At 38.8% G+C, this 25,576-nt stretch overlaps 1 protein-coding gene across 3 annotated transcripts in view; it reads right to left on the bottom strand.

The window, feature by feature from the left end:
- Positions 1–25,083, bottom strand: part of SPATA6 (spermatogenesis associated 6) — a 140,573-nt gene extending 115,490 nt beyond the window's left edge. For all 3 annotated transcript variants that reach the window (XR_003208159.2, XM_025871564.2, XM_025871565.2), the window contains exons 1-2: positions 24,847–25,083; positions 790–927 (exon numbers count right to left, since the gene is read on the bottom strand). Coding sequence is in view for 2 of the 3 variants with exons in the window: in XM_025871564.2 (XP_025727349.1) it covers positions 790–927; positions 24,847–24,897 (189 nt within the window). In the remaining variant the exon portion in view is untranslated. The remainder of the gene's footprint in view (positions 1–789; positions 928–24,846) is intronic.
- Positions 25,084–25,576: the final 493 nt, after the last annotated feature.

The following is a 25,576-nucleotide window of genomic DNA, read 5'->3' as shown; positions in this document are numbered from 1 at the left end:
GATAACTATCTCATAATTCAGGTTCAGCTTAAATGTTACTGCCTTCTCTGACCACCCTTTAAATTAGATAATCCCCCTAATCACTCAGCCCCTCTCTGTCCCCTCACCCTCCCTTTATTTTTTTCATGACACTTATCACTATCTAAATTTGTATTATTCCTGTGTTTACTTGATTATTGCCTGTTTCTCCTATTACAGTGAAAGCTCCAAGAGAGGAGGCTGTTTGTCTTGTTTATCCAGTGCCTATAGAACAGTGCATGGAACAGAGCAAGACGTGGGTACTTCCTTGCAGAAGAAAAGGAAAAGAAAGGAAGGGAGGGAGGGAGGAAGGAAGGAAGGAAGGAAAGCAGAGAAGGAAAGAAGGAGATAAAAAAGTGAGGAATATGATTGGTAATAACCAAAAGCAGCAGTTTCAGGGAAAAATAGAAAAGAAACTCATAGAAAGAAGTATCATAAGATAGCCATAGTAAAAATAAAACTTATTTTTTCCCATTAATATCTCCTCTCTTTTTTTATAAAAATTATTTAATACTCAAGATGCTCTATTTTACATAAAGCCCACTAACATAATTTTAGAAATAAGCTGATCCATCATGAAAAAGAGACAACTGATTTAATGCATAACAGAATGCATATTTATTTTCAAGCTTCCGGGTTTAAATTACATATCTCCTTTCGAACGAAACCAAAGTATAAAGTCAGCAACAATAATTTGTGTTCTGGGCTTTTATTAAAAATTTGGAAGTACTATGATTATTTGTTAATATTTGATCTGATATTTGAACTCACCTTTTCAAACACCATTCTGGCATTGAAGACCAGTGGAAAATTGGCTGGGACACATTGTGTCTTTTTGTATTGGCCAAACACACAGATGCTAAGATAGATGTCCTCCTTGTCTTTCAGCACCACTCCTGGACAAGTTACCTGAATGAAATTAGATAGATGTAACTGCTTTATGAATTCCCTGAACTATCCCACTAAAATAATTTACAAGGCATTACATAAAAACACTAGTCTGCTAAGCTAATAAAAACACACACAAATAAAAAAAGGAGAGAGAGAGATTCTAATGTTTACAGAGTTAAATGAAATGCCTTTATAACTTCCATCCCCCTGAGAAATCTATGATTCTCCATTTGGTTATTTGTGCCACATTTGAAGCTCTGTGTACTGGCTCTTGGGACAGACACTAACAGTTTTAAACAGTCAGCCTTAGGCACCCACTTTATGCTGAATGCTGACATAAACTTCTTCAGCATCATTTAATCACAAAGGATTAAGACTCAGCAGAAACAAAGCACTATCCTAGAGGACACAAAAAAATAGTGATAAAAAACACAAATCTGACCTATATCACCCTACACAGCAGCCCATACACACCCTCATCAAAAGCAATATGACAAAGTTTCAAAGCTAATGAATTATAAGTTTCTGGCCCAGTGAAATTTTTTTTAAATATGAAACTGCACTTAATTAGCCTCAAGATTGACAGAAAATATAGGCACAAAATATAGGCTTTCTAAAAACTACATGGCAGTCTCCCCAGTCCCTGCTATATTTCATTTAGTCAGTGATCAACCATACACTTAAAGAGATATTAAAGGCTCTCTAAGATTTGAATCCAACCTACCCACATAGTAATATTACTCAATGCCTCCCCAATAATACAGTCAAAATACAGTCAAAGTATATTTTTATTGTCCTCTGAACACACACATTACATTCTTCCATTATCTGGATGACTACTCCCTACCACTCCATTCCATCTCCTCCTCATTTATACTCATCACTTACCAAGGCTTACATCAATCAGCTGCTTCTCCTACACAAAACTTCTCCTGACTCACCAGCTATCATTATTCAAGTCCACCTAACTCAAAGATTTACTATGAATTTACTATATTCAAGTAAATACATTTTAGATTCTCATAACATTTTGTAGTTCTCTTAAGGCCCAATTATTGTCTCCATGCATTTTAATTAAGTGGGTACATCCCACCTCTTTTAATTATAACTCCCTTATAATTATAATTCTGAGGACAGAAACTTTATTTTCCTCATCAATATATCCAAAAACAGACTTTCAGTATTTAGAAGAAGCTTAGAGATTATCAAGTACAGCTTCAGATTGTTTATATATGATAACAACAGAGACCCAAGAAAGTATAAGTGATTTACTTATTTAAAATGACATAGTAAATGAATCAATACAATACATTCAAAAGTGCTTAGAAAAGTGCCTAACAGAGCATCCAACCAATATTAGCTACAGTTATTGTTAGACTGAAAATCATTATCATTTGTCATCTCAACACAAATAACTACATTGAATAAATAAGACTTCATGTCTCTTTGTACATAGCAGTTAAGATTATTATTATTTTCTGTGCCAGACATTTTGACTCCATCTCCCTCTTATTCTGTTTTCCACTTCTGTCCTAATACATTCCCCACTGATTATTAAAATCTTTTAAAATCAAGGTCCTCAGCAAATCTCATGCTGTCCATCACCTTCATTTCCTACTCTGCCTCATTAAAATCAAACCTGTTAGAATCCCTCTAACTCCATGTTATCCAATGTGGTAGCTGCAAGCCATTTATGCTTATAGTTGTGGCCAGTCTAAAACTGAGATGGACAATGAATGTAAAATACAAGATTTTGAAGATTTTGACAACTTGTTCAAAAAGATTTTGAAGACTTATTACAAAATCAGCATAAAATATTTCATTAATAACTAACACTATGAATATATTCATTTAAATAAAATTATTAAAATTAATTTATCTACTTAAACTTTTTTTTAATGTACCTGGTAAAAAATTTAAAATTACATCCTTGGTTCAAATTTGTCACTCATATTCTATTTCTATTGAGGAATGCAGCAGCTCTAATTGTCCTACTAGAAACTACTGACTCTCCTTCCAATGTGTAATATATGCAAGAAGGCCTGAGTTTTTCTCATCCACAATTCTACAAATTCTGCCATGCTTTTAAAAGAACAGCCAGCAGCTTTCCAAAAAGAAAGCAGGAAAGGAGGGTGGGTAAAGAAAATCAGATGGAACAAATAGAAAATAAAAAGCAAAGCAGTTGACTTAAAACAACCATATGGATAGGGGCACCTGGGTGGCTCAGTCAGTTAAGCAACTGCCTTCGGCTCGGGTCATGATCCCAGGGTCCTGGGATCGAGCCCCGCATCAGGCTCCCTGCTCCGTGGGAGGCCCGCTTCTCCCTCTCCCACTCCCCCTGCTTCTGTTCCCTCTCTCGCTGTCTCTCTCTCTCTAATAAATAAAATCTTAAAAAAAAAAAAACAACCATATGGATAATTACATGAATGCAAATATTCTAAGCATTCTAATTAAATGGCAGAAATTATTCAGATTGGATAAAAAAGCAAGACACTTTTTTGCTGTCTGCAAAAAAATCACTTTCAAGATAAAGACATACATAGAAAAAGTACGTTCAGAATAGTAGACCAAATACCTCCAAAAATCAGGCCCTCTATAAAAGCAAAAGAGAACACTACCAACAACTGCCAAAATCAACTTTTTACAGCTCCAGAAATTAACCAGAGATTTGAAACAATCTGAAGAGTATTTATTGGAGAAAAACAGCTGAATTTTGGTTAAAACAGTGATATTGTGGTGTGTTAATGTATTCTACTCCCCATCTCCTCTACTCAGGTCTTCTGTAGCCTTGAAAACCAAAATCCTTAGAATTACAGTAGCCATGAAAACCAGCAGTCCCACAGACACTGGAGGAGAACAGGTTTAGTGTTACCCAAAAGCCCCATCCCCAGGATACTGTCATTATTTGATCTGACAGTACCCTGAAAACCTTCATTCACAGGGATTCTCTGTATTTGACCTGAATTGGAGTTCATTCATACAAACAGCCTTTCTCCCCAAGGCAGTTGTCAAAAATAATCAGTAGCCATTGTTTAACACCACAGATGCCCGAGGCAGTGATCACAATTGAGGCAAACCATAACCTGATCAAAATACTTAAAAGGCAAAGCTGGAAAATCATGTATATGGGTGTGTGGGGGTTGGGGGGTGCTGTTTTTGAGAAGCTATAATATATTCTTGGCAATTTAGAGGATCATGCACATGTTCAGGGCTGTGCACGTGCCCAGAAATGACTTGATGAAACCCTAATCTCTCACCTTTGGCTGACCTTGAGGTTTGGGATAGTTGGAAGTGAAGGCTAAGACAGAGTTGTAAACTGCCTGCAGGGCATAGAAAACATGCCCCCAACAAGCCACAGAGATCTTCAGCAAAAACTGGGAGACTTATTGGTTCAAGACATTTAATGATATATAAATCCAGTCATTAGCAAGCCATGAAGCTAACCAAGCAGAGACTTTGGTGGCCACACATGACAAAGAATACAGACTTTAACTCAGGAAAGTAACTAAACAAACAAGAAGCAGCAGCAAACAACAAAAACAGCAAACAATAAACCCTGAGAAATAGGGGTTTACAGAGTTTCATATTATATTATTTAAAATGTTCAATTTTCAACAAAAAAAAATATTACATACAAAGAAACAAGAGTATGACCCATACACAGGGGAAAATGCAGTCAATAGGACTGTCTTTGAGGAAGCCCAGAAGTTGGTCTTACTAAACAGAGACTTTAAATCACCTATTATAAAAATATGTACAAAGAACTAAGGAAACCTTGTCTAAATATCTAAAGTAAAGTATGGCAACATGGCAATAATGTCTCATCAAGGAGGGAATAGCAATAGAGGAATAGAAATTATTTTTTGAAAGAACCAAAAAGAAATTCTAGAGTTGAAAAGTACATGAAAGAAATGAAAAATTCACTAGAGAAGCTAGCAGAAGAAAGAATAAGTGAACCTGAAAATATGTCAATTGAGATTATTCAGTCTAAGGAACAGAAAGAAAAAATAAAGAAAAATGAACAGAATCTTAGAGATCTGTGGGATACCATTGAGCACAACAACATAGATATATTAGGGGCCCCAGAATAAGAGGAGAAATGGCCAGAAAGAATTTTCAAAGAAATAATGGACAAAAACTTCCATAATTTAAAGAAAAGCAATCTACATATCCAACAAGCCCAAAGAATTCCAAACCACATACATTATAATCAAACTTTCAAAAGACAAAGATGAAGAGAGAATCTTTAATGCAACACAAGAGAAGTGATTCAGCAGGTACCAAAAATCCTCAATAAGATTAACAGCTGGTTTTGCATCAGAAACATGAAGCTACAAGGAAGTGGGATGACTTATTCAAAGTGCTGAAGGAATTTCAGAATATTTGCATATTGCAGTTCAATTCTTTCAAATAAGAATTCAATTTCGACAAAAATTTCCCTTCAAAAAGGAAGGAAAATTAAGATATTCTTGGATGAACAAAAACAGACAATTCGTCATTAGCACAACTTCCCTACAAGATATACTAAAGAGAATCCTTCAGTTGAAATGCAAGGACACTAGACAACAACTCACATCCATGTGGGGAAAAAAAAAAAAAAGCACCAGGAAGGAAACTGCATAGACAAATATAATGACAGTATAAATTTTTTTCTCTTATTTCTCCATCCTTACTTAAAATAAAATTACAGAAAGCAGCAATTATGAAACTGTGTTGATGAGGCATATCTGTATGAAGATGTAGTTTGTATGACAATAAAATCATTAAGAAGAGAGGGAATGGAACTAAATAGAAGCAGAAGTTTTGTGTGCTATTCAAATTAAATTGGTATTACTACATACTAGATTGTTATAAACTAAGATGTTAATTGTGAACCCCAGAACAACCATCACAAAAAAAACTATAAAATATAGTAATAGAAACAAAGGAATTAAAATGGTACACTAGAAAACAGTTAACACAAAAGGCACTAATGCAGAAACAGAGAAACAAAAAGACATGATATGCAGAAAACAAATAGCAAAATGAAAGAGGCAAATCCTACCTTATATGTGATTACATTAAATGTAAACTGAAAATACTCCAAGCAAAGGGAGAACTTCGTAAAATGGATAAAGACTATAATCCAACCACATGTTGTCTGTAAGAGACACGCTTTAGATTCAAAGACTCAAAAGAGTTGATAGTAAAAGAATGGTAAAAATTAACTATGCAAGCAGTAACCAAAAGAAAGCTGCAATGGTTAAACTAATATCAGACAAACTAAACATTAAAACAAAAGTTGGTACTAGAAACAAAGAAGGACATTTTATGATGACACAACAATTAAAAACACATATGACATATATTTCTAGAAAACATATATGCACTTAACAGAGCTCCAAAACCCATGAAGCAAAAAAAGATAGCTATTTCTCCAAAGATAAACAAATGACCAATAAACTCATGAAAAATGTTCAATATCACTGGTCATTAGGGAAATATAAATCAAATCATAATGAGATATCTCTTTACACCCACTAGGATGACTATAATTAAAAAGATGGACAAAAACAAGTGTTGGGGAGCATGCCAAAAAATTGGAACCCTCATAGTTTGCTGATGGAAATGTATTAAAGGCACAGTCACTGTGGAAAAGAGTTTGGCAGTTCATCAAAAAAACTAAATAGTTATCATAAGATTCAGCAATTCCTAAGTATATACCCAAGAGTGCTAAAAACATAGCAACCCAAGAGTATAGCAGCATTATTCTTAATAGCCTAAAAATAGATACAATCCAAATGTCCATCAACTGAAGAATGGATTAGCAAAATGTGGTATATCCATACAACGGAATATTATCTGACCATAAAAAAGAATAAAGTACTGACAGATGCTACATGAATGAACCTTACAAACATGCTAGGTGAAAGAAGCCAGACACAAAAGGCCACATATTGTATGATTCCATTTACATAAATGTCTAGAATAGGCAAAGCCATAGACCTAGAAATCCAATTAGTGGTAGCCAGGGTCTTGGGGAAGAGGGAGAATGAGGAATGGCAGCTAACAGGTATGGGATTTCTTTCTAGGGTGATGAAAATGCTCTGGAATTAGTGGTGATTGTTTTACAACTTTGTGAATATATTAAAATTCACTGAATTGTACACTTTAAATGGGTATATTTTATGTATGTGAATTATATCTTAATTTTTTTAAAAATTAAAGATTCAGGATAAAAGCAAAATGATAGAAAAAGGCATATCATACATTCATTAATCATAAGAAAGCTAGGTGACTGTCTTAATATGATATAGAGTAGACTTCAGAGAGAGAAAGATTACCAAAGTTAAAGTGAAACATTTCATATTGATTAAAAATTTGATTTATCAAGAATATATAAGAAAATTAAATGTGTAACCAATTAATAAGATAGTATCAAATGAAGCAAAAAATTACAGTATATAACTGAATTTCAATTCTTTCCTCTTAGTAACTGATAAAATAAGCAATCAAAAGATCATTAAAAGTATAGAAAATATAAACAACAACATTCAAGTAATTTGACCTAATTGACATTTATGTAATACTCCATTCAACAAAAGAAGGATACACATTTTTCCCCAAGTGTACATGAAAACATTTATCAAGAAAGATGATACTGTGAGCCATACAAGCCTCAACAAACATAAAAGGACTGAAATCATGCAGACTATATTCTCTAACCCCATTAAACTGAAATAAATAACAGGAAAATATCTGAAAAAAATCTAAATATTTGGAAATTAAAAACTGTATTCCTAAATCACTCATACGAGTCAGAGAAGAAATTACAAGACAAATTAAAAAATACTTTGAACTGCATGAAAATGAAAAGACAATACATAAAAATATGTGAGATATAATTAAATCACTTATAAAAGGTGTATTATAACATTAAATCTTAGAAATTCCTTTCAATTCTTTTTCTGAAGAAAAGGCATTTGACACATGTAAGCTCCATTCATGATAAAAGCTCTAGCAAACTGAGGACTGAAGGAAATTTCCTCAACTGATAAAGAATATCTATGAAAAAGCCTGAATTTGATGTCATACATAATGTTGAAAGACTGGATGCTTCCCCAATATCAGCAAAAAGGTCAGTATGTCCATGCTCAACACCTGTATTCAACAATGTACTATATAGGTCCTGGCCAGTGCAAAAGGACAAGAAAAAGAAATTTGAAAAATAAAAGAAATAAAGGAGTACAGCTTGAAAAGAAGTAAAACTAAATATCTGTAGACAACCTAACTGTAGTCTACACCTTATAAATATGCTACTAGAAATAAGGAAAGAATCTGATGTCACAGGATATAAATTCAATATGCAAAGACCAATGTTATTTCTCTATACCAGCAATAACACTTATAAAATGAAATTTTTTAAATACCATTTACAATAGCATTGGCTCCATCGCGCAATGGATAGCACACTGGACTTCTAATACAATAGCATTAAAACCTGAAGTATGCAGTACTTACATATAAATTTAACAAAATATGTGTGAGGCATGTCTACTGAAAACAATAAACACTTCTGAAAGAAACTGAAGGTCCAGATAGATGTAAAAATGTACCAGGTTCATGGACTGAAAGACTCAATACTGTTAAGTAAGATATCAATTTTCCCAAAACTGGTCTATAATTTCAGTGCAATCCCAAGAGCTAAGAAAACCAACAGAACTGACAATCCAGAGACAAATTCACTTCAAATGAAAATTAATTTGTACAATCTGAAAACAATTTTATTAGCTACTTATTAAATACTTATTATAGCTACTTATTAAAATAAGTAGCTAGGATCTTTCATCTAAGCAGGGGGGATATTCCATAAAAAACCACAAAATTGAAACAGAGAAAGAAAATATTCAGCAGATGTTTAATAAGAGAGACTAGGGGGCGGCTGGCTATCTCAGTCAGTACAGCATGCAACTCTAGATCTTGGGGTGGTGAGTTCAAGCCCCACATTGGGGGTAAAGATTACTTAAAAAAAATAAAAATAAATAAAAAACAAAACATTAATAAATTAATAAATATAAAGACAAACTATATGAGAATCCTGGAATATATAGTCAATGAAGTTAAAACTCTCAATATAGGAGGGTTTTTTTTAGGATTTTATTTATTTATTTGAGAGAGGGAGCAGGAGAGAGAGTGAACACAGGAAGGAGCAGAGGGAGAGGGAGAAGCAGGCTCCACATCGAGCAGCAGTCCAATGTGAGGCTCGATCCCAGGACCCTAGAATCATGACCTGGGCTGAAGGCAGACACTTAACCAACTGAGCCACCTAGGTATCCCTGGGGCCTTTTTTTGAGATAGAGAGAGCATGTGCACATCTATGAGCAGGAGGAGGGGCAGACGGAGGGGAGAGAAGGAATCTCAAGCAGGTTCCTCACTCAGTGCAGACAGAGCCCAACAAGGGGCTTGATCTCATGACCCTGAGCTGAAATTAAGAGTTGGATGCTTAGGAGTAGAGGCAAGATGGTGGAGGAGTAGGAGACCTGGATTTCATCTGGTCTCAGGAATTCAGCTGAATAGGGATCAAACCATTCTGAACACCTACGAACTCAACAGGAGATCGAAGAAAAGAATAGCAACAACTCTCTGAACAGAAAAGCGACCACTTTCTGGAAGGTAGGATGTGTGGAGAAGTGAATCCGAGGCGATATTCGGGAGGATAGATGGCAGAGGAGGGGGCCTCTGTTGGCCACTTCTGGCAAGTGATAGAGCCCCGGAGCACAAAATCGGAACTTTTAGAAGTGGGCTCCACTGAGGGACGTCGCTCCAGTGGCTAAGCGGGGGGTGGAACCCTCACGGGACAGTGTGGTCTCAGGACCCTCGGGGTCACAGAAAGACCGGGGGTGCCTGAGTGTGGCAGAGCTCCCAGGTATCGGAGCGGGGGAGCCGGCTGCAGAGACGGAGCCGAGGCACAGGCTCTCAGCTCGGGGTTGCCATAAACCGTGACCCATGGCCCAGCCGGGCCACTGCTCCTCCAGCGGGGACCCAACAAGTGGCAGATCTGGGGAGACTCCCCTCCCTCCCCTGGGAGGAGCAGCACAGGAGCACACCACAGGGAACTGCTGGGTTTGGAGACTCCACACCAAGTTGGGTGCCAGAGATAGAAATGCTCGGTCACAGGCCGGTGATCACGGAGTGTGGCCGGAGACTGGGGAGACGGGAGTGACTGACTGCTTTTCTCTGGGGGCACACTGAGGAGCGGGGCCCCACGTTCTCGGCTCCTCTGGGGTGGAGATTGGGAGGCCGCCATTTTCACTCTTGTCCTCCAAAGCTGTACGGCAAGTTTGCAGGGAACAAAAGCTCCCAAGAGCAAACCCGAGCAGATTACTTAGCCCGACCCGGCAAGGGCGGGGCAATTCCGCATCTGGCAAAGACATTTGGGAACCATGGCAACAGGCCCCTCCTCCAGAAGATCAGCACAAACAGCTAGCCAAGACCAAATTTACCGATCAATGAGAACGGGAAAACTCCAGCGCTAGGGGAATACTGCACATAGAATTCATGGCTTTTTTTATGATGATTCATTAGTCTTTCAAAGTTAATTTTTTTAACTGTTTTTTTTTTAATTTTTCTTTTTCCCTTTTTCAACCAACATCTTATCACCCCTTTTTTAAAAAAAACATTTTTATTTTTCATTTTTAGAGTCATATTCTATCCCTTCATAGTACTTACCCTTATTTTGGCATATATATATAAGTTGTGCTCTCCTTAAAACTTTGAGATACAATTTCTTCTAACATATCAAAATATACACTAAATCACTAGTGTATGCCTTTGTTCTGGTCTCCTGCCTGATCACATTCTCTCCCCCCACTTTTTTTTCTTTCTTTCTTTTTTTTTAATCCTCTTCTTTCTTTTTTCAAGCACCTTATCAATTCCTTTTTTTAATTTTCATCTTTACAGTCATATTCCATCCCTTCATTGTATCAACCCTTATTTGTACATATATAAGTTTTTCTTTCTTTAAAATTTTAGGAGGCACTTTCTTCTAACAGACCAAAATACACCCAAAATCTAGTATGTGGCACTGATCTATGCACTAGTCTGATCAGATTTGATCATATTCTGGTTTATTTTTTTGTTTTGTTTTGGTCTGTTTTTGTTTGTCTTTATCCTTTTCTTTTTCTTTTTCTTTCTTTCCCTTTCTTTTCCCCTGGTTTCAGGTTTTTTCTGATTTGTTTAGAGTTTATTTTAGGGGACATTGTTAACCTGTTAGCATTTTGTTCTCTCATTCATCTATTTTCCTCTGGACAAAATGACAAGATGAAAAAAAATCACCTCAACAAAAAGAACAAGAGGTAGTACCATCTGCCAGGGACCTACTCAATACGGACATTAGTACGATGTCGGACCTAGAGTTCAGAATCATGATTTTAAAGATACTAGCTGGGCTTGAAAAAAGCATGGAAGTTATTAGAGACACCCTTCCTGGACAAATAAAAGAACTAAAATCTAACCAAGTCGAAATCAAAAAGGCTATTAATGAGGTGCAATCAAAAATGGGGGCACTAACTGCTAGGATAAATGAGGCAGAAGAGAGAATTGGTGATATAGAAGACCAAATGATGGAAAATAAAGAAGCTGAGAAAAAGAGAGATAAACAACTACTGGATCACGAGGGCAGAATTCAAGAGATAAGCAATACGGTAAGACAAAACAACATTAGAATAATTGGGATCCCAGAAGAAGAAGAAAGAGAGAGAGAGGGGCAGAAGGTACTGGAGCAAATTATAGCACAGAACTTCCCTAATGTGGGGAAGGAAACAGGCATCCAAATCCAGGAGGCACAGAGAACCCCTCTCAAAATCAATAAAAACAGGTCAACACCCCGACTTCTAATAGTAAAACTTACGAGTCTCAGAGACAAAGAGAAAATCTTGAAAGCAGCTCGAGAGAAGAGATATGTAACCTATAATGGTAGAAACATTAGATTGGCAACAGACCTATCCACAGAGACCTGGCAGGCCAGAAAGGACTGGCATGATATCTTCAGAGCACTAAACGAGAAAAACATGCAGCCAAGAATACTATATCCAGCTAGGCTGTCATTGAAAATAGAAGGAGAGATGAAAGCTTCCAGGACAAACAAAAATTAAGGAATTTGCAAACATGAAACCAGCCCTCCAAGAAATATTGAAAGGGGTCCTCTAAGCAAAGAGAGAGCCTAAAAACAGCATAGACCAGAAAGGAACACAGACAACATACAGTAACAGTCACCTTACAAGCAATACAATGGCACTAAATTCGTATCTTTCAATACTTATCCTGAATGTAAATGGGCTAAATGCCCATCAAAAGACACAGGCTATCAGACTGGATTAAAAAACAAGACGCATCAATATGCTGTTTGCAAGAGACTCATTTTAGACCCAAAGACACCCCCACATTGAAAGTGAGGGGGTGGAAAACCTTTACCATGCTCATGGACACCAAAAGAAAGCTAGGGTGGTAATCCTTGTGTCAGACAAATTAGATTTTAAAACAAAGACTGTAATAAGAGATGAGGAAAGACACTATATCCTACTTCAAGGGTCTATCCAACTAGAAGATCTAACAATTGTAAATATCTATGCCCCTAACATGGGAACAGCCAATTATATAAGGCAATTAATAACAAAAGCAAAGAAACACATCGACAACAATACAATGATAGTGGGGGACTTTAGCATCCCCCTGACTGAAATGGACAGATCATCTAAGCAAAAGATCAACAAGGAAATAAAGACTTTAAATGACACACTGGACCAAATGGACTTCACAGACATATTCAGAACATTCCATCCCAAAGCAACGGAATACACATTCTTCTCTAGTGCCCATGGAACATTCTCCAGAATAGATCACATCCTAGGTCACAAATCAGGTCTCAACCGGTACCAAAAGACTGGGATTATTCCCTGCATATTTTCACACAACAATGTTTTGAAACTAGAACTCAATCACAAGAGGAAACTCGGAAAGAATTCAAATACTTGGAGGGTAAAGAGCATCCTACTAAACAATGAATGGGTCAACCAAGAAATTAAAGAATTAAAAAAATTCATGGAAACCAATGAAAATGAAAACACAACTGTTCAAAATCTTTGGGATGCAGCAAAGGCAGTCCTAAGATGAAAGTATATAGCAATATAAGCCTTTCTCAAGAAAGAAGAAAGGTCTCAAATACAAAACCTAACCCTACACCTAAAGGAGCTAGAGAAAGAACAGCAAATAAAGCCTAAACCCAGCAGGAGAAGAGAAATAATAAAGATCAGAGCAGAAATCAATGAACTAGAAACCAAAAGAACAGTAGAACAGATCAACGAAACTAGGAGCTGGTTCTTTGAAAGAATTAACAAGATTGATAAACCCCTGGCCAGACTGATCAAAAAGAAAAGAGAAATGACCCAAATCAACAAAATCATGAATGAAAGAGGAGAGATCACAACCAACACCAAAGAAATACAAACAATTATAAGAACATATTATGAGCAACTCTATGCCAGCAAATTAGATAACCTGGAAGAAATGGATGCTTTCCTAGAGATGTATCAACCACCAAAATTGACCCAGGAAGAAAGAGAAAACCTGAACAGACTTAAACCACTAAGGAAATTGAAGCTGTCATCAAAAATCTCCCAACAAACAAAAGCCCAGGGCCAGATGGCTTCCCAGAGGAATTCTATCAGACATTTAAAGAAGAATTAATACCTATTCTCCTGAAACTGTTCCAAAAAATAGAAATGGAAGGAAAACTTCCAAACTCATTTTATGAGGCCACCATTACCTTGATCCCAAAACCAGACAAAGGCACCATCAAAAAGGAGAATTACAGACCAATATCCTTGATGAACATGGATGCAAAAATTCTCACCAAAATCCTAGCCAATAGGATCCAACAGTACATTAAAAGGATTATTCACCATGACCAAATGGGATTTATCCCTGGGCTGCAAGGTTGGTTCAACATCCGCAAATCAATCAACGTGATACAATATATTAACAAAAGAAAGAACAAGAATCATATGATCCTCTAAACAGATGCAGAAAAAGCATTTGACAAAGTACAGCATCCTTTCTTGATCAAAACTCTTCAGAGTATAGGAATAGAGGGTACATACCTCAATATCATAAAAGCCATCTATGAAAAACCTACAGCGAATATCATTATCAATGGGGAAAAGCTGAGAGCTTTTCCCCTAAGGTCAGGAACGAGGCAGGGATGTCCACTATCACCACTGCTATTCAACGTAGTATTAGAAGTCCTAGCCACAGCAATCAGACAACAAAAAGAAATCAAAGGCATCCAAATCGGCAAAGAGGAAGTCAAACTCTCACTCTTTGCAGATGATATGATCCTTTATGTGGAAAACCCAAAAGACTCCACCCCAAAACTGCTAGAACTCATACAGGAATTCAGTAAAGTCACAGGATATAAAATCAATGCACAGAAATCAGTGGCATTCCTATACACCAACAACAAGACAGAAGAGAGACATATTAAGGAGTCGATCCCATTTACAATTGCACCCAAAACCATAAGATACCTAGCAATAAATCTAACCAAAGAGGCAAAGGATCTGTACTCAGAAAACTATAAAATACTCATGAAAGAAATTGAGGAAGACACAAAGAAATGGAAAAATGTTCTATGCTCATGGATTGGAAGAACAAACATTGTGAAGATGTCAATGCTACACAATCTTGAATGTGTAGAGCAATCTACACGTTCAATGCAATCCCTATCAAAATAGCATTCACTTTTTTCAAAGAAATGGAACAAATAATCCTCAAATTTGTATGGAACCAGAAGAGACCCCGAATAGCCACAGGAATCTTGAAAAAGAAAAGCAAAGCTGGTGGCATCACAATTCCGGACTTCCAGCTCTATTACAAAGCTGCCATCATTAAGACAGTATGGTACTGGCACAAAAACAGACACTAGATCAATGGAACAGAACAGAGAGCCCAGAAATGGACCCTCAACTCTATGGTCAACTCATCTTCGACAAAGCAGGAAAGAATGTCCAATGGCAAAAAGACAGTCTCTTCAACAAATGGTGTTGGGAAAATTGGACAGCCACATGCAGAAGAATGAAACTGGATCATTTCCTTACACCACACACAAAAATAGACTCCAAATGGTTGGAAGACCTCAGGAGTCCATCAAAATCCTAAAGGAGAACACAGGCAGCAACCTCTTCGACCTCAGCCGCAGCAACTTCTTCCTAGAAACATTGCCAAAGGCAAGGGAAGCAAGGGCAAAAATGAACTATTGGGACTTCATCAAGATAAAAAGCTTTTGCACAGCAAAAGAAACAGTCCACAAAACCAAAAGACAACCGACAGAATGGGAGAAAATATTTGCAAATGACATCTCAGATAAAGGGCTAGTATCCAAAATCTATAAAGAACTTATCAAACGCAACACCCAAAGAACAAATAATCCAATCAAGAAATGGGCAGAAGACATGAACAGACATTTTTCCAAAGAAGACATCCAAATGGCCAACAGACACACGAAAAAATGCTCAACATCGCTCGGCATCAGGGAAATCCAAATCAAAACCTCAATGAGATACCACCTCACACCCGTCAGAATGGCTAAAATTAACAAGTCAGGAAACGACAGATGTTGGCGGCGATGTGGAGAAAGGGGAACCCTCCTACACTGCTGATGGGAATGCAAGCTGGTGCAACCACTCTGGAAAACAGTATGGAGGTTCCCCAAACAGTTGAAAATAGAGCTACCATACGATCCAGCAATTGCACTACTGGGTATTTACCCCAAAGATACAAATGTAGGGATCCAAAGGGGTACGTGCACCCCAATGTTTATAGCAGCAATGTCCACAATAGCCATACTGTGGAAAGAGCCAAGATGTCCATCGACAGATGAATGGATGAAGAAGATGTGGTATATGTACACAATGGAATATTATGCAGCCATCAAAAGGAATTGAGATCTTGCCATTTGCAACGACGTGGATGGAACTGGAGGGTGTTATGCTGAGTGAAATAAGTCAATCAGAGAAAGACGTGTATCATATGACCTCACTGATATGAGGAATTCTTAATCTCAGGAAACAAACTGAGGGTTGCTGGAGTGGTGGGGGGGTGGGATGGATGGGGTGGCTGGGAGACAGACATTGGGGAGGGTATGTGCTATGGTGAGCGCTGTGAATTGTGCAAGATGGTTGAATCACAGATCTGTCAATATACTCCTAGAGTCAATATTACATTAGGTTGAACTATATGAAATCGCCGTGGCTTTTCTTTTTTTAAGTCAAAAAATAATCCATTGTCAGCAAATTCATAAGATTCAATCTAATACTTACTGGTGAAACCTCAGAAGAACAACTTAAATTAAAAATAAAGAGACAAGTATATCTACTATTATTCCTAATGTTTATATCAGAGATTCTACTCAATAGATATACAATAAAGGAAAGAAAAGAAAAGAAAAGAAAAGAAAAGAAAACAAACAAACAAAACACTGTACAGGAAAAGTCAAACCATTTTATCTGTAAACAACATAATTTTCCACATAGAAAACCCAAATAATGACTAGAACTAATGTGAGATTTCAGCAATGTGCTGAATTCAAAATGTGCCAAAAGACATACAAGAATATTCATATTTATAGGGGGGGCGCCTGGGTGACTCAGTGGGTTAAGCATCTGCCTTCGGCTCAGGTCATGATCAAGTCCTGGGATGAAGCCCCACGTTGGGCTTGCTTTTCTTTCTCCCTCTGCTGCTGCTCCCCCTGCTTGTGCTCTCACTCTCTGCCAAATAAATAAAATCTGTTTTTTTAAAAAAAAAAAAAGAATATTCATAGGACTACAATTTGTAATATCCCCAAGCTGGGAAAAGTGAAAATGTCCATCAACAGTAGAATGGATACAAAAGAACTGAATTGGCAGTTTTCCAGGAAAGGCATACAGATGGCTAACAGGTACATGAAAAGGTGGTCAACATCACTGATCATCAGAGAAACACAAATCAAAATCACAGTGAGATATCACCTCACAACTGTCATGATGGCTATTACCAAAAAGACAAAAATTCTAAGTGTTGGCAAGGGTGTGGAGGAAAGGAAATCCTACTGCACTATGGATGGGAATGTAAACTGAGCACAGCAACTGTGGAAAACAGTATGGAAGCTCCTCAAAATGACTACCATATGATCCAGCAATTCCACTTCTGGGTATATATCCAAAGGAATTGAAAAAAGGATCTCGTAGAGATGTCTGTACCCCGATGTTCACTGCAGTATTACTCACAATAGCCAAGCTACGGAAAACCTAACTGTCCATGAATGCACGCATGCATAAAGATGTGAGAAGATGTGAGATTATACATATATCATCTATTAGCTATGAGAAAGCAGGAAACCCTTCTCTGATTTGAGACCATCTGGATGGGCCTCGCGGGCATTATGCTATGTGAAGGAAGTCAGAGAAAGTCAAATACTGTATGATACCACTATATGTTGAATCTTTTCAAAAAAGACAAATTCAGAGAAGCAGGGTAGTGGTAGTTACCCGGGACTGGGGGATAGAGGGAAAATGGGGAGATATTAGTCAAAGGATACAATCTTCTAGTTGTAAGATTGACAAGTCTGGGGATCAACATGGTGATTATAGCTAATATAGTCTTATATACTTGATGTCGCTAAGAGAATAGAACTTAAATGTCTTTACCACAAAAAAGAAATGATAACTGTGTGACGGGATGGAGGCAGTAGCTAATACTATAGCAGTAATCATTCTGCAATTTATAAATGTATCAAATTAACATGTTGTACACCTCAAATTTACACAATGTTATGTGTCAATTATAGCTCAGTAAAGCTGGGGAGAACAAACCCAACAGAATGATAAAGAACTATTATCTTACAAGATGACAGGGATGAATTCTCACAAAGAAATTAGACATTAAAAAGCTCATATGGGGGCGCCTGAGTGGCTCAGTCGGTAGGCGTCTGCCTTCGGCTCAGGTCGTGGTCCCGGGATCCTGGGATCGAGCCCTGCATCGGGCTCCCTGCTCGGCGGGAGGGCTGCTTCTCCCTCTCCCACTCCCCCTAACTTGTGTTTCCTCTCTCGCTGTGTCTCTGTCAAATAAATGAATAAAATTTAAAAAAAAAATAAAAAGTTCATATGGTGGAGAAAGAGACAGGTTTCACAAATTCAAATTATATCGTGATAGAAGTCCTGATAGCAGTTACCTTTGGGACAGGGGGCACAAAAGGAGTGGCTGGGCGGGATGGAGCACAAAAGCACAAGAGGGGTACTGATGTTCTAATTATGGATCCAGGTGGTGATTACACGCTTAGGATTTGTGAATATACTTGCTGAAGATACAGTTCTATGAAGAGTTAATTTAAATCAATAGCATTCTTTGTTTACCAGTGAGAAAGAAAAGAAAAGAAAGAAAAAGGTATTTGCTACAGACAGCAAAAACAAAGTGAAAAGCTAAGGTTCAACTAGATCGTTGAAATTTACATTACATATAACTGATAGGTTAGTATCCAAGATATATTCAACAAGAAGGAAAAAAACCTCTGGAATTCCTAGGGGCAAAGGATATAAACTGGCTATTCACAGAAAATGAAACTACTTGGATTAGAGGTTGGAGTTATACAGCCACAAACAAATGCCTGGAGCCATCAGAAAACAAAGAACAAGGAGGGCTCCCAATCCCACTCCTCCCATCCTCCCCCCCCACCCCCCCCCAGAGCTTTCTAAACGAGTGTTGCCCTACTGGACTTTTATTCTGGACTTCTGCACTCCAGAAATACAAGGGAATAAATTTCTGTTGTCTTAAGACATCAAGTTTGTGGAAGTTTGTTACAGAAGCCCTATGAAACTAACACAATTGCCTGAGCCTCAGCAGTTCCATTTCTAAATCTAGTGCCTGGAACACTGGGTCTGTATGCTGTAAGATCTAAAAACCCTCCTTTACAATAGATAGTTTGCAATTTACCTATACATGTGACTAAACACTAAACCAACGCCCTGAAAGAAAGAAAAAAAAGAAACAAACAAAAACCCAGAAATAATTTATAATAAAAGATCTATTTCTATATGTAAATGCTTTGGCAGGACTAAGCTAGAAGATATAATATCTGCACCTATACACGGAATCTACGTAAAATGGACAGTTTCTAAAGCAGAATGACAGGTGCTCATACTGGCAATTTGAACGCAAACAGTGCTGTCATTGGTCCATGATTTTCCAAAAAAGTAAACTCTTAGCAGAGTTTCAAACAAAACAAAGTATACTTTCCTCAATTTACATTGTAATTGTATCCCTAGAAAAGTCACTGTATTTTACCACCTTGCAAAATAAAAAAAAAAAAAGATTCTGTGTTTATACATAAAACAGATTCTTAACCTCTAATAATTATACACAGGTTTTCATCTACATATTCAGTAGGACATTCAAGTCATGCAGAATACTAGACAATTAACACCAAGAGGACCACCGCCAAACACTAAGGTAAACAAAGGTGGCCCAACAAATTTCACTGGCATTTAAAAGTCTGTCAATAAAAGAATATAAATTAATCACTATTATAAAAATAAACAGTATTATATAGCAATTAAGGAAATGAACTTGATCTGCAAGAATCAACACTGACAAATTTTGAAAACTGAACTGGAAAAAACAGGTATGCAGGATACATAGAGTAAAATACCCTTTGTGTAAAGTTTTAAAATAATGTAAGTAGCGCATAGACATACACAAATAAATAGTAAAAGTACAAAACCAGAATGAAAATAAACACTCCAACTTCAAAATATTGATTACTTTACCTCTAGGAAGGGAAGGAGAAAAACTGGGGTCAGGAAGGTGTACAAAGGGGCTTTAACTATAGTGGTACCATTTTCTTTCTTTTTTTTTTTTAAGATTTTATTTATTTATTTGACAGAGAGACACAGCGAGCGAGAGAGAGAACACAAGCGGGGGAGTGGGAGAGGGAGAAGCAGGCTTCATGCTGAGCAGGGAGCCTGCCCGATGTGGGGGCTCGATCCCACATGGCCTGAGCCGAAGGCAGACGCCTAATGACTGAGCCACCCAGGCATCTCCATTTTATTTCTTAAAAACAAAATCGGCAGCAAACATGTAAAATGTAGCACTTGTTAATCAGAGTGTGGGGAGGGTGGAATCAGAGTATTCAGTTTTTTTTCTCTAAGTTTCAAGTATTTTTTTTAGTTAAAGTTTTTAAAAGTTTATATTCCAAGGAAATTCACCACCAACTGTAGCACAATTGTGAGACATCACTCCACAGAAAGCTGGATAAGGATCACAAATGTTTAGATGAGTAGTGATCAAAAAGGACCCAGATCTGTTTGCCCCAATGTTATCAATAATTTGCTGAGGTAATGAGGTAAAGGGAGTATAGAGAAGAAAAACCAGGAATATATGTCTAAACTAACCCCAAACTGACACTATTCAGGTAAGGCAAATTGGCTGGTTTCATTGCCCAGGCACTGGGCTTTATTTTTCTCTCTTCAATTTCTTCCATTCTCCCAAAAAATCTCATGAAAACCGAACTACTAATTAACAGAAAGAAGGTAGAGAGAAGCAGCAGCAAAAATACTTTTTCATATCATAGATAAGATGTATCAACTATTGGGCGCCTGGGTAGCTCAGTTGGTTAAGCGACTGCCTTCAGCTCAGGTCATGATCCTGGAGTCCCGGGATCAAGTCCCACATTGGGCTTCCTGCTCGGCGGGGAGTCTGCTTCTCCCTCTGACCGTCTTCCCTCTCGTGCTCTCTATGTCTCATTCTCTCTCTCTCAAATAAATAAAATCTTAAAAAAAAAGATGTATCAACTATTAAAAGTGTAAGTGGTGGGGCGCCTGGGTGGCTCAGTCGGTTAAGCAGCTGCCTTCGGCTCAGGTCATGATCCCAGGGTCCTGGGATCGAGCCCCACATCCAGGGAGCCTGCTTCTCCCTCTCCCTCTGCCTCTGCCTGACTGACTGCCTGCCTGCCTACTTGTGATCTCTCTCTCTCTCTCTCTGTCAAATAAATAAATAAAATCTTTTAAAAAAAAAGTAAAAGTGTAAGTGGTAGGAAATGTAATTCTTTTGATGCTCTTGAAAAACAAGTTACTTGGCCTATTATATCATTCTCCAAAGATTCATTGAGAAAAGTCACACTTTCTTCCTAGCAATATATTTTCTCTCAAGTCATATGGCTCTGTGGAGCAACACAAAATGTTGTGTTATACACTAAGACCTTTCATGTTTACTAGGTTTTTGCTCTCATATTACCACAGTATTAAACATGAGATTACTACCAATACAAGACTGCAGCAAAAAATAATCATGGAGGGGGTGGGAGTAAAGGAGGATGGAGTGTCACACTTTGAACAGGCACAAAGAGATAAAACATCTCATTTCCAGTTAATGGGAATTAGGAAAAATTAAATGTCACCACAAAGGGAAAAAAATTCAGGCAATAATACGAAATGGGATATTCTATATCTGGATGTGGTCTCTTCAAAAGGTAATATACACAGAACGATTTTTACAAGAATGAATGTCCATAGTAGCTTTATTCACGACCACCACCACCTGGTAACAACCCAAATGGCTACAGAATGGCTACAAATGTTGTCATATACACATACAATATAAAGGAACTGATACACACAGTAACATGGATGACTCTCAAAAATATGCTGAGCAAATGAAGCCAGACACAAAATTTACATACTACATGGTTCCATTTAATATGAAATTCACATACTGGCAAACTAATCTATAGTAATAGAAATCAGAATAGTAGTTCCCTCTGCATGGGGCTTGACGGGGGCACAAGGGAATTTCCTAGGGTGATAGAAGTGTGCTAAATTTTGACCTAAGCAATGATTACATGAGTGTATGAATTTATCTAAATACACTGGGGGGCTGGGGGAGGAAGGAAAGATCATGGGAATGAAAAAGTAGAGCAACTCTATATTAAAATGGACTAAAAAGACCTAACAACAAAATGCAACATGTAAACCTTGATTGGATCCTGGTTTTAAAAAATTAACTATGCAAGTTATTTATGCGACAACTGGGAAGACTTGAATGTGCACTAGATATTAACAAATTGTCACTCATGATCTTAAGTGTATTAACAGTATGGTGGTTATGCAGAACAATGTCCTTATTTTCAGAAGATGTATGTTGAAGTATTTAGGAGTGGCGTAATATGATACCAACAATTTACTTCCAAATTTTCAGCAAAAAAGCCACATTTATTTTGTACATACACATATACTTATGTATGGATAAATCAAATTAATGTACATAGTTCATGGGATATAGTCATTCATTGTACTATTCTTCCAACTACTCTGTATGTTTGAAAAATGTCAATAAAAGTTGGAAAATAAAGATGCCAACTTTTTATAGATACAGAGATAAACTGAAGAAAAACAGCTTAGTACAGAATAGTTTATATGCTACCTACTATATAAGAAAGGAAGCAAAGAACAAATATATGTGAGGGGAATGGTGTGTATATGTATCTATTTGGTTATTACAAAATGAAATACTACAATAACAATTCAGAAACCAATAAAAATGATTACCTACAGCAGATGAGTAAGGATGGGAAATAAGTTTGAGGGCTGGATGTGAGACTGCTCTCAGTATAACATTTTGTAGGTTTTGACTTTTATACCATGTAAACATAAAAAATTAAATTGAAAAGAAAAAACTAAAATTTAAAAGATGTTAAAAGTATCTACGGTCATATAATTCATCTCTTCAATCAAGGCCAAATTAATCAAGCTTGCTTAACTTGTATGGTTGCTGATGGTCTTTTTTGCTCCTTCTCAGCATCAGAGCCATTTAACAGGCCTTTTGCTGGTCAGAAAACGTAGCATCTTGTTGTGGATCTGCCCCTAAATAATTGTGCAACCCTAAATAAATAACTAGCCATGTTAAGCCTCAACTGTAAAACAGAATTAGATTTAATGGTATCTAAGATGCTTAGAACTGTAAAATTCTGTGACTCAGGTGTTTGTTGAAAAAAGTTAAACAGGAATGTTTCCACCTGCATAATTTCTTCAGCTTCAATGAACACAAAGCTCCATTATACTAAATTCACTTTCTGTAGTACAACCAGCACTGAGGAAGAGAGGTACTGAAATCAAAAGTATTTTTGCAGCTCCTTGGGGCTGAAATCAGTTACAACAAAGCACTTCCTCTTGAAGATCCTATTGGCAGAGGAGGCCGCTGCGGCCAGTAACAAAGTCGGGTGAGGAGTTTTACTAACTGCTCCAGGCCAAGCCCTTAAGGAAACTTCGTGTATTCTTTTGCTAAAGGAATCTTACTTTACAAAGAAGTTGCTAATCTTTGGCAGCTGTGGGATAAAAACATCCGAAGCTAGGGCTGTAGTTTCCCACACAGCAGAGTAAAATCTCTGTGGGTTTAGAGATAAGCCAAGAGTGCCAGAAATATTCTTCTCTTCCACTCTGCCTCACACTCTGCCTTACCCAGCCTTGCCTTCTTTAAGACCTAACAAAAGATCTAGAACTGTCTTGTAACTTCCCTGGAGGTAACTCGGACTCTGTTACTGTGGCCTCATTCTAATTTGAGGAAGGACAGCCAGGAAAGCAGGGGATGGCCAAGGGTGGGTTAAGTGGACAGAGAAGCCATGCCTGCAGGAAGAAGTGGGGAGGGCTTCTTGCTGCAGCACTCAGAGGCGTGGTGTTGGACACATGAGTACCCTCTCACATACATACCTGCCCCAGTTTTGCTGGGAGCTCAGAGTTGAGAGGTAAGAGGGCTTAGGGGAGGTGGAAGGAGAGAAAAGGGTCTGAATGGGGAATTTTGATTCCAAACTGCTGGCACGTCTGAAATGGGAGTATGGAAAGGTTCTCTGGGGATTCCTGTAGAAGAAACAAGCTGGAGCTTTCGTCCCCCCAAGACAAGAATGAGAAGGTTCTGTAAAAGTGAAGAGGAGGGGGTTTAAAAACCCTTGAAAGGGTCTTCTGAGATGATTAAGAGGGATGGAGATTTCTTATACCATGGAGAGGTCCAACCTCTTTCACTTATGGAAGGGCATGGGGGTTCAGTGCCTCAACTGGATCTCCACAGCAGGTTTGGGGACAGGATCCTCTTGAGTAAGTCTGGAGAGTGACTGTGGGTGGGGTTGCTGGTCCTCTCCAGCAAGTTCAGAGAATGAGTAGTTTCTCTGTAAAAGTCGGTGCTTTTGTTGGAGTGACAATAAGGATAAGGGATCCCTCACACCTCAGGGAGGGTCTGGGGATTGGAGGGACCAGAAATGGTTTCTGAGAGGTTGGCCCTGGGGGGAGATGGCAAGGTGCTTTGTGCAATGCTGACACAATTTGGTTGCTGGGTGTGAGTATCCCACATTGAAGACTGAGAGTAAAGGCTCCTTCACCAATCAGAAGCTTGGAAATTTGTCTAAAAGAATCTGCCTGCAGTGATTTGGGAAGAAAAGTCCCCCTTGACGACCAGAGAGAAATGGGGTTCTCTAAGAGAACTCTTTAAGAGAACAAGAGCAGAGAAGAGGAATTTAAAGAGAAGCTCCCCATCCCAATTGACTGGAAAGTTAGGGGCAGGAGAGGAGGGGCTTTCTGAAGTGGTTTGGAAATGATCTGAAGGAACCCAAACTGGAAGCTGGGCTAGAGCGAGAAGAGCCGAGGAGTGGGGCCGGGGTGGGGGGAGACAGAGCTCTGCGTGGCTGGAGTGGGAGGGCCTTCAGGATTTTGAAGTGGGAAGAGACAGAGGTGACATGGGTCAAGACTCCCGAGGGATGATTCGGAGGGTTAAAGGAGTTTTTGAAGTGACTCGGGGTTCAAGGAGGTGAACGAGGGAGGCGTCCCCGAGTAAATGCCGGAGGCTCGCCGATACCCAGGCGCGGGGGTGGGGGGCACGACCGGTACTCACAGAGCGGATCTCCAGCGCCAGGGCGCATTGCAGCGCCTTCACCTTCGGCATCCGCGCGGGGTGGGGCGGCGGGGAGGGACCCCGGCCGCGGGCCCGAGTGAGACGAGGAGACGCGGGGCGGGGCGGGGACGGGGAGGAGACGAGGTGGCGGCGGCGGTGGCAGCTGTGGCCCCCAGGCCGGGGCCCGCGGTCCAGCCTGGGTCCCGCCCGAGCAGCAGCTTTGCGCGGGTCGCGGACTCGTTGTCATGGCAGCCAGGAGGGGCGGGGCCGGAAGAGAGGCGGGGCGGGGAAGCGCCAGAGCCGCCACTCCGGGGCTAGAGGTAGGGGGCGGGGCTCGGCGAACGCCAGAGGCGGGGCCACGCGAGGAGGCGTGGCTTCCGGAGGAGCGGGATGGGGCGGGGCAGTTCTTCTATGACATCAAACCGTGGGCTCAAAGCCAGACAAAGGAGAGAATAGCTAGCTGTTTGTGTAGTGGGACAGTGCCCAGGTCAGGCAGTTGGACTCAGGAGCCCTGAGTTCCAAGGTGGCGATGGCACCTTGGGCTAGTGGAGTCCCAGTGAGTCTTCAGTTTCCCCAACTGTAAAAGAATGGTAATTATTATTGATTCTCTATTTGAATTTCACAGTACAGTTTACAAAGCCAGCATGAGGAAATTGAAGATTAGAGGAGAGGCTTGCCCAGAAGAAGGTAAAACCAGGACTGGAACTCAGGACCTTTCATGTAAAATCCG

Source organism: Callorhinus ursinus, unplaced genomic scaffold, assembly GCF_003265705.2.
Source record: "Callorhinus ursinus isolate GAN/ISIS: 27379988/994484 unplaced genomic scaffold, GSC_fseal_2.0 scaffold9, whole genome shotgun sequence".
NCBI lineage: Eukaryota > Metazoa > Chordata > Mammalia > Carnivora > Otariidae > Callorhinus > Callorhinus ursinus.
The sequence above is the reverse complement of the archived record's forward strand: the minus strand, read 5'-3'. Positions and strand labels throughout refer to the sequence as shown.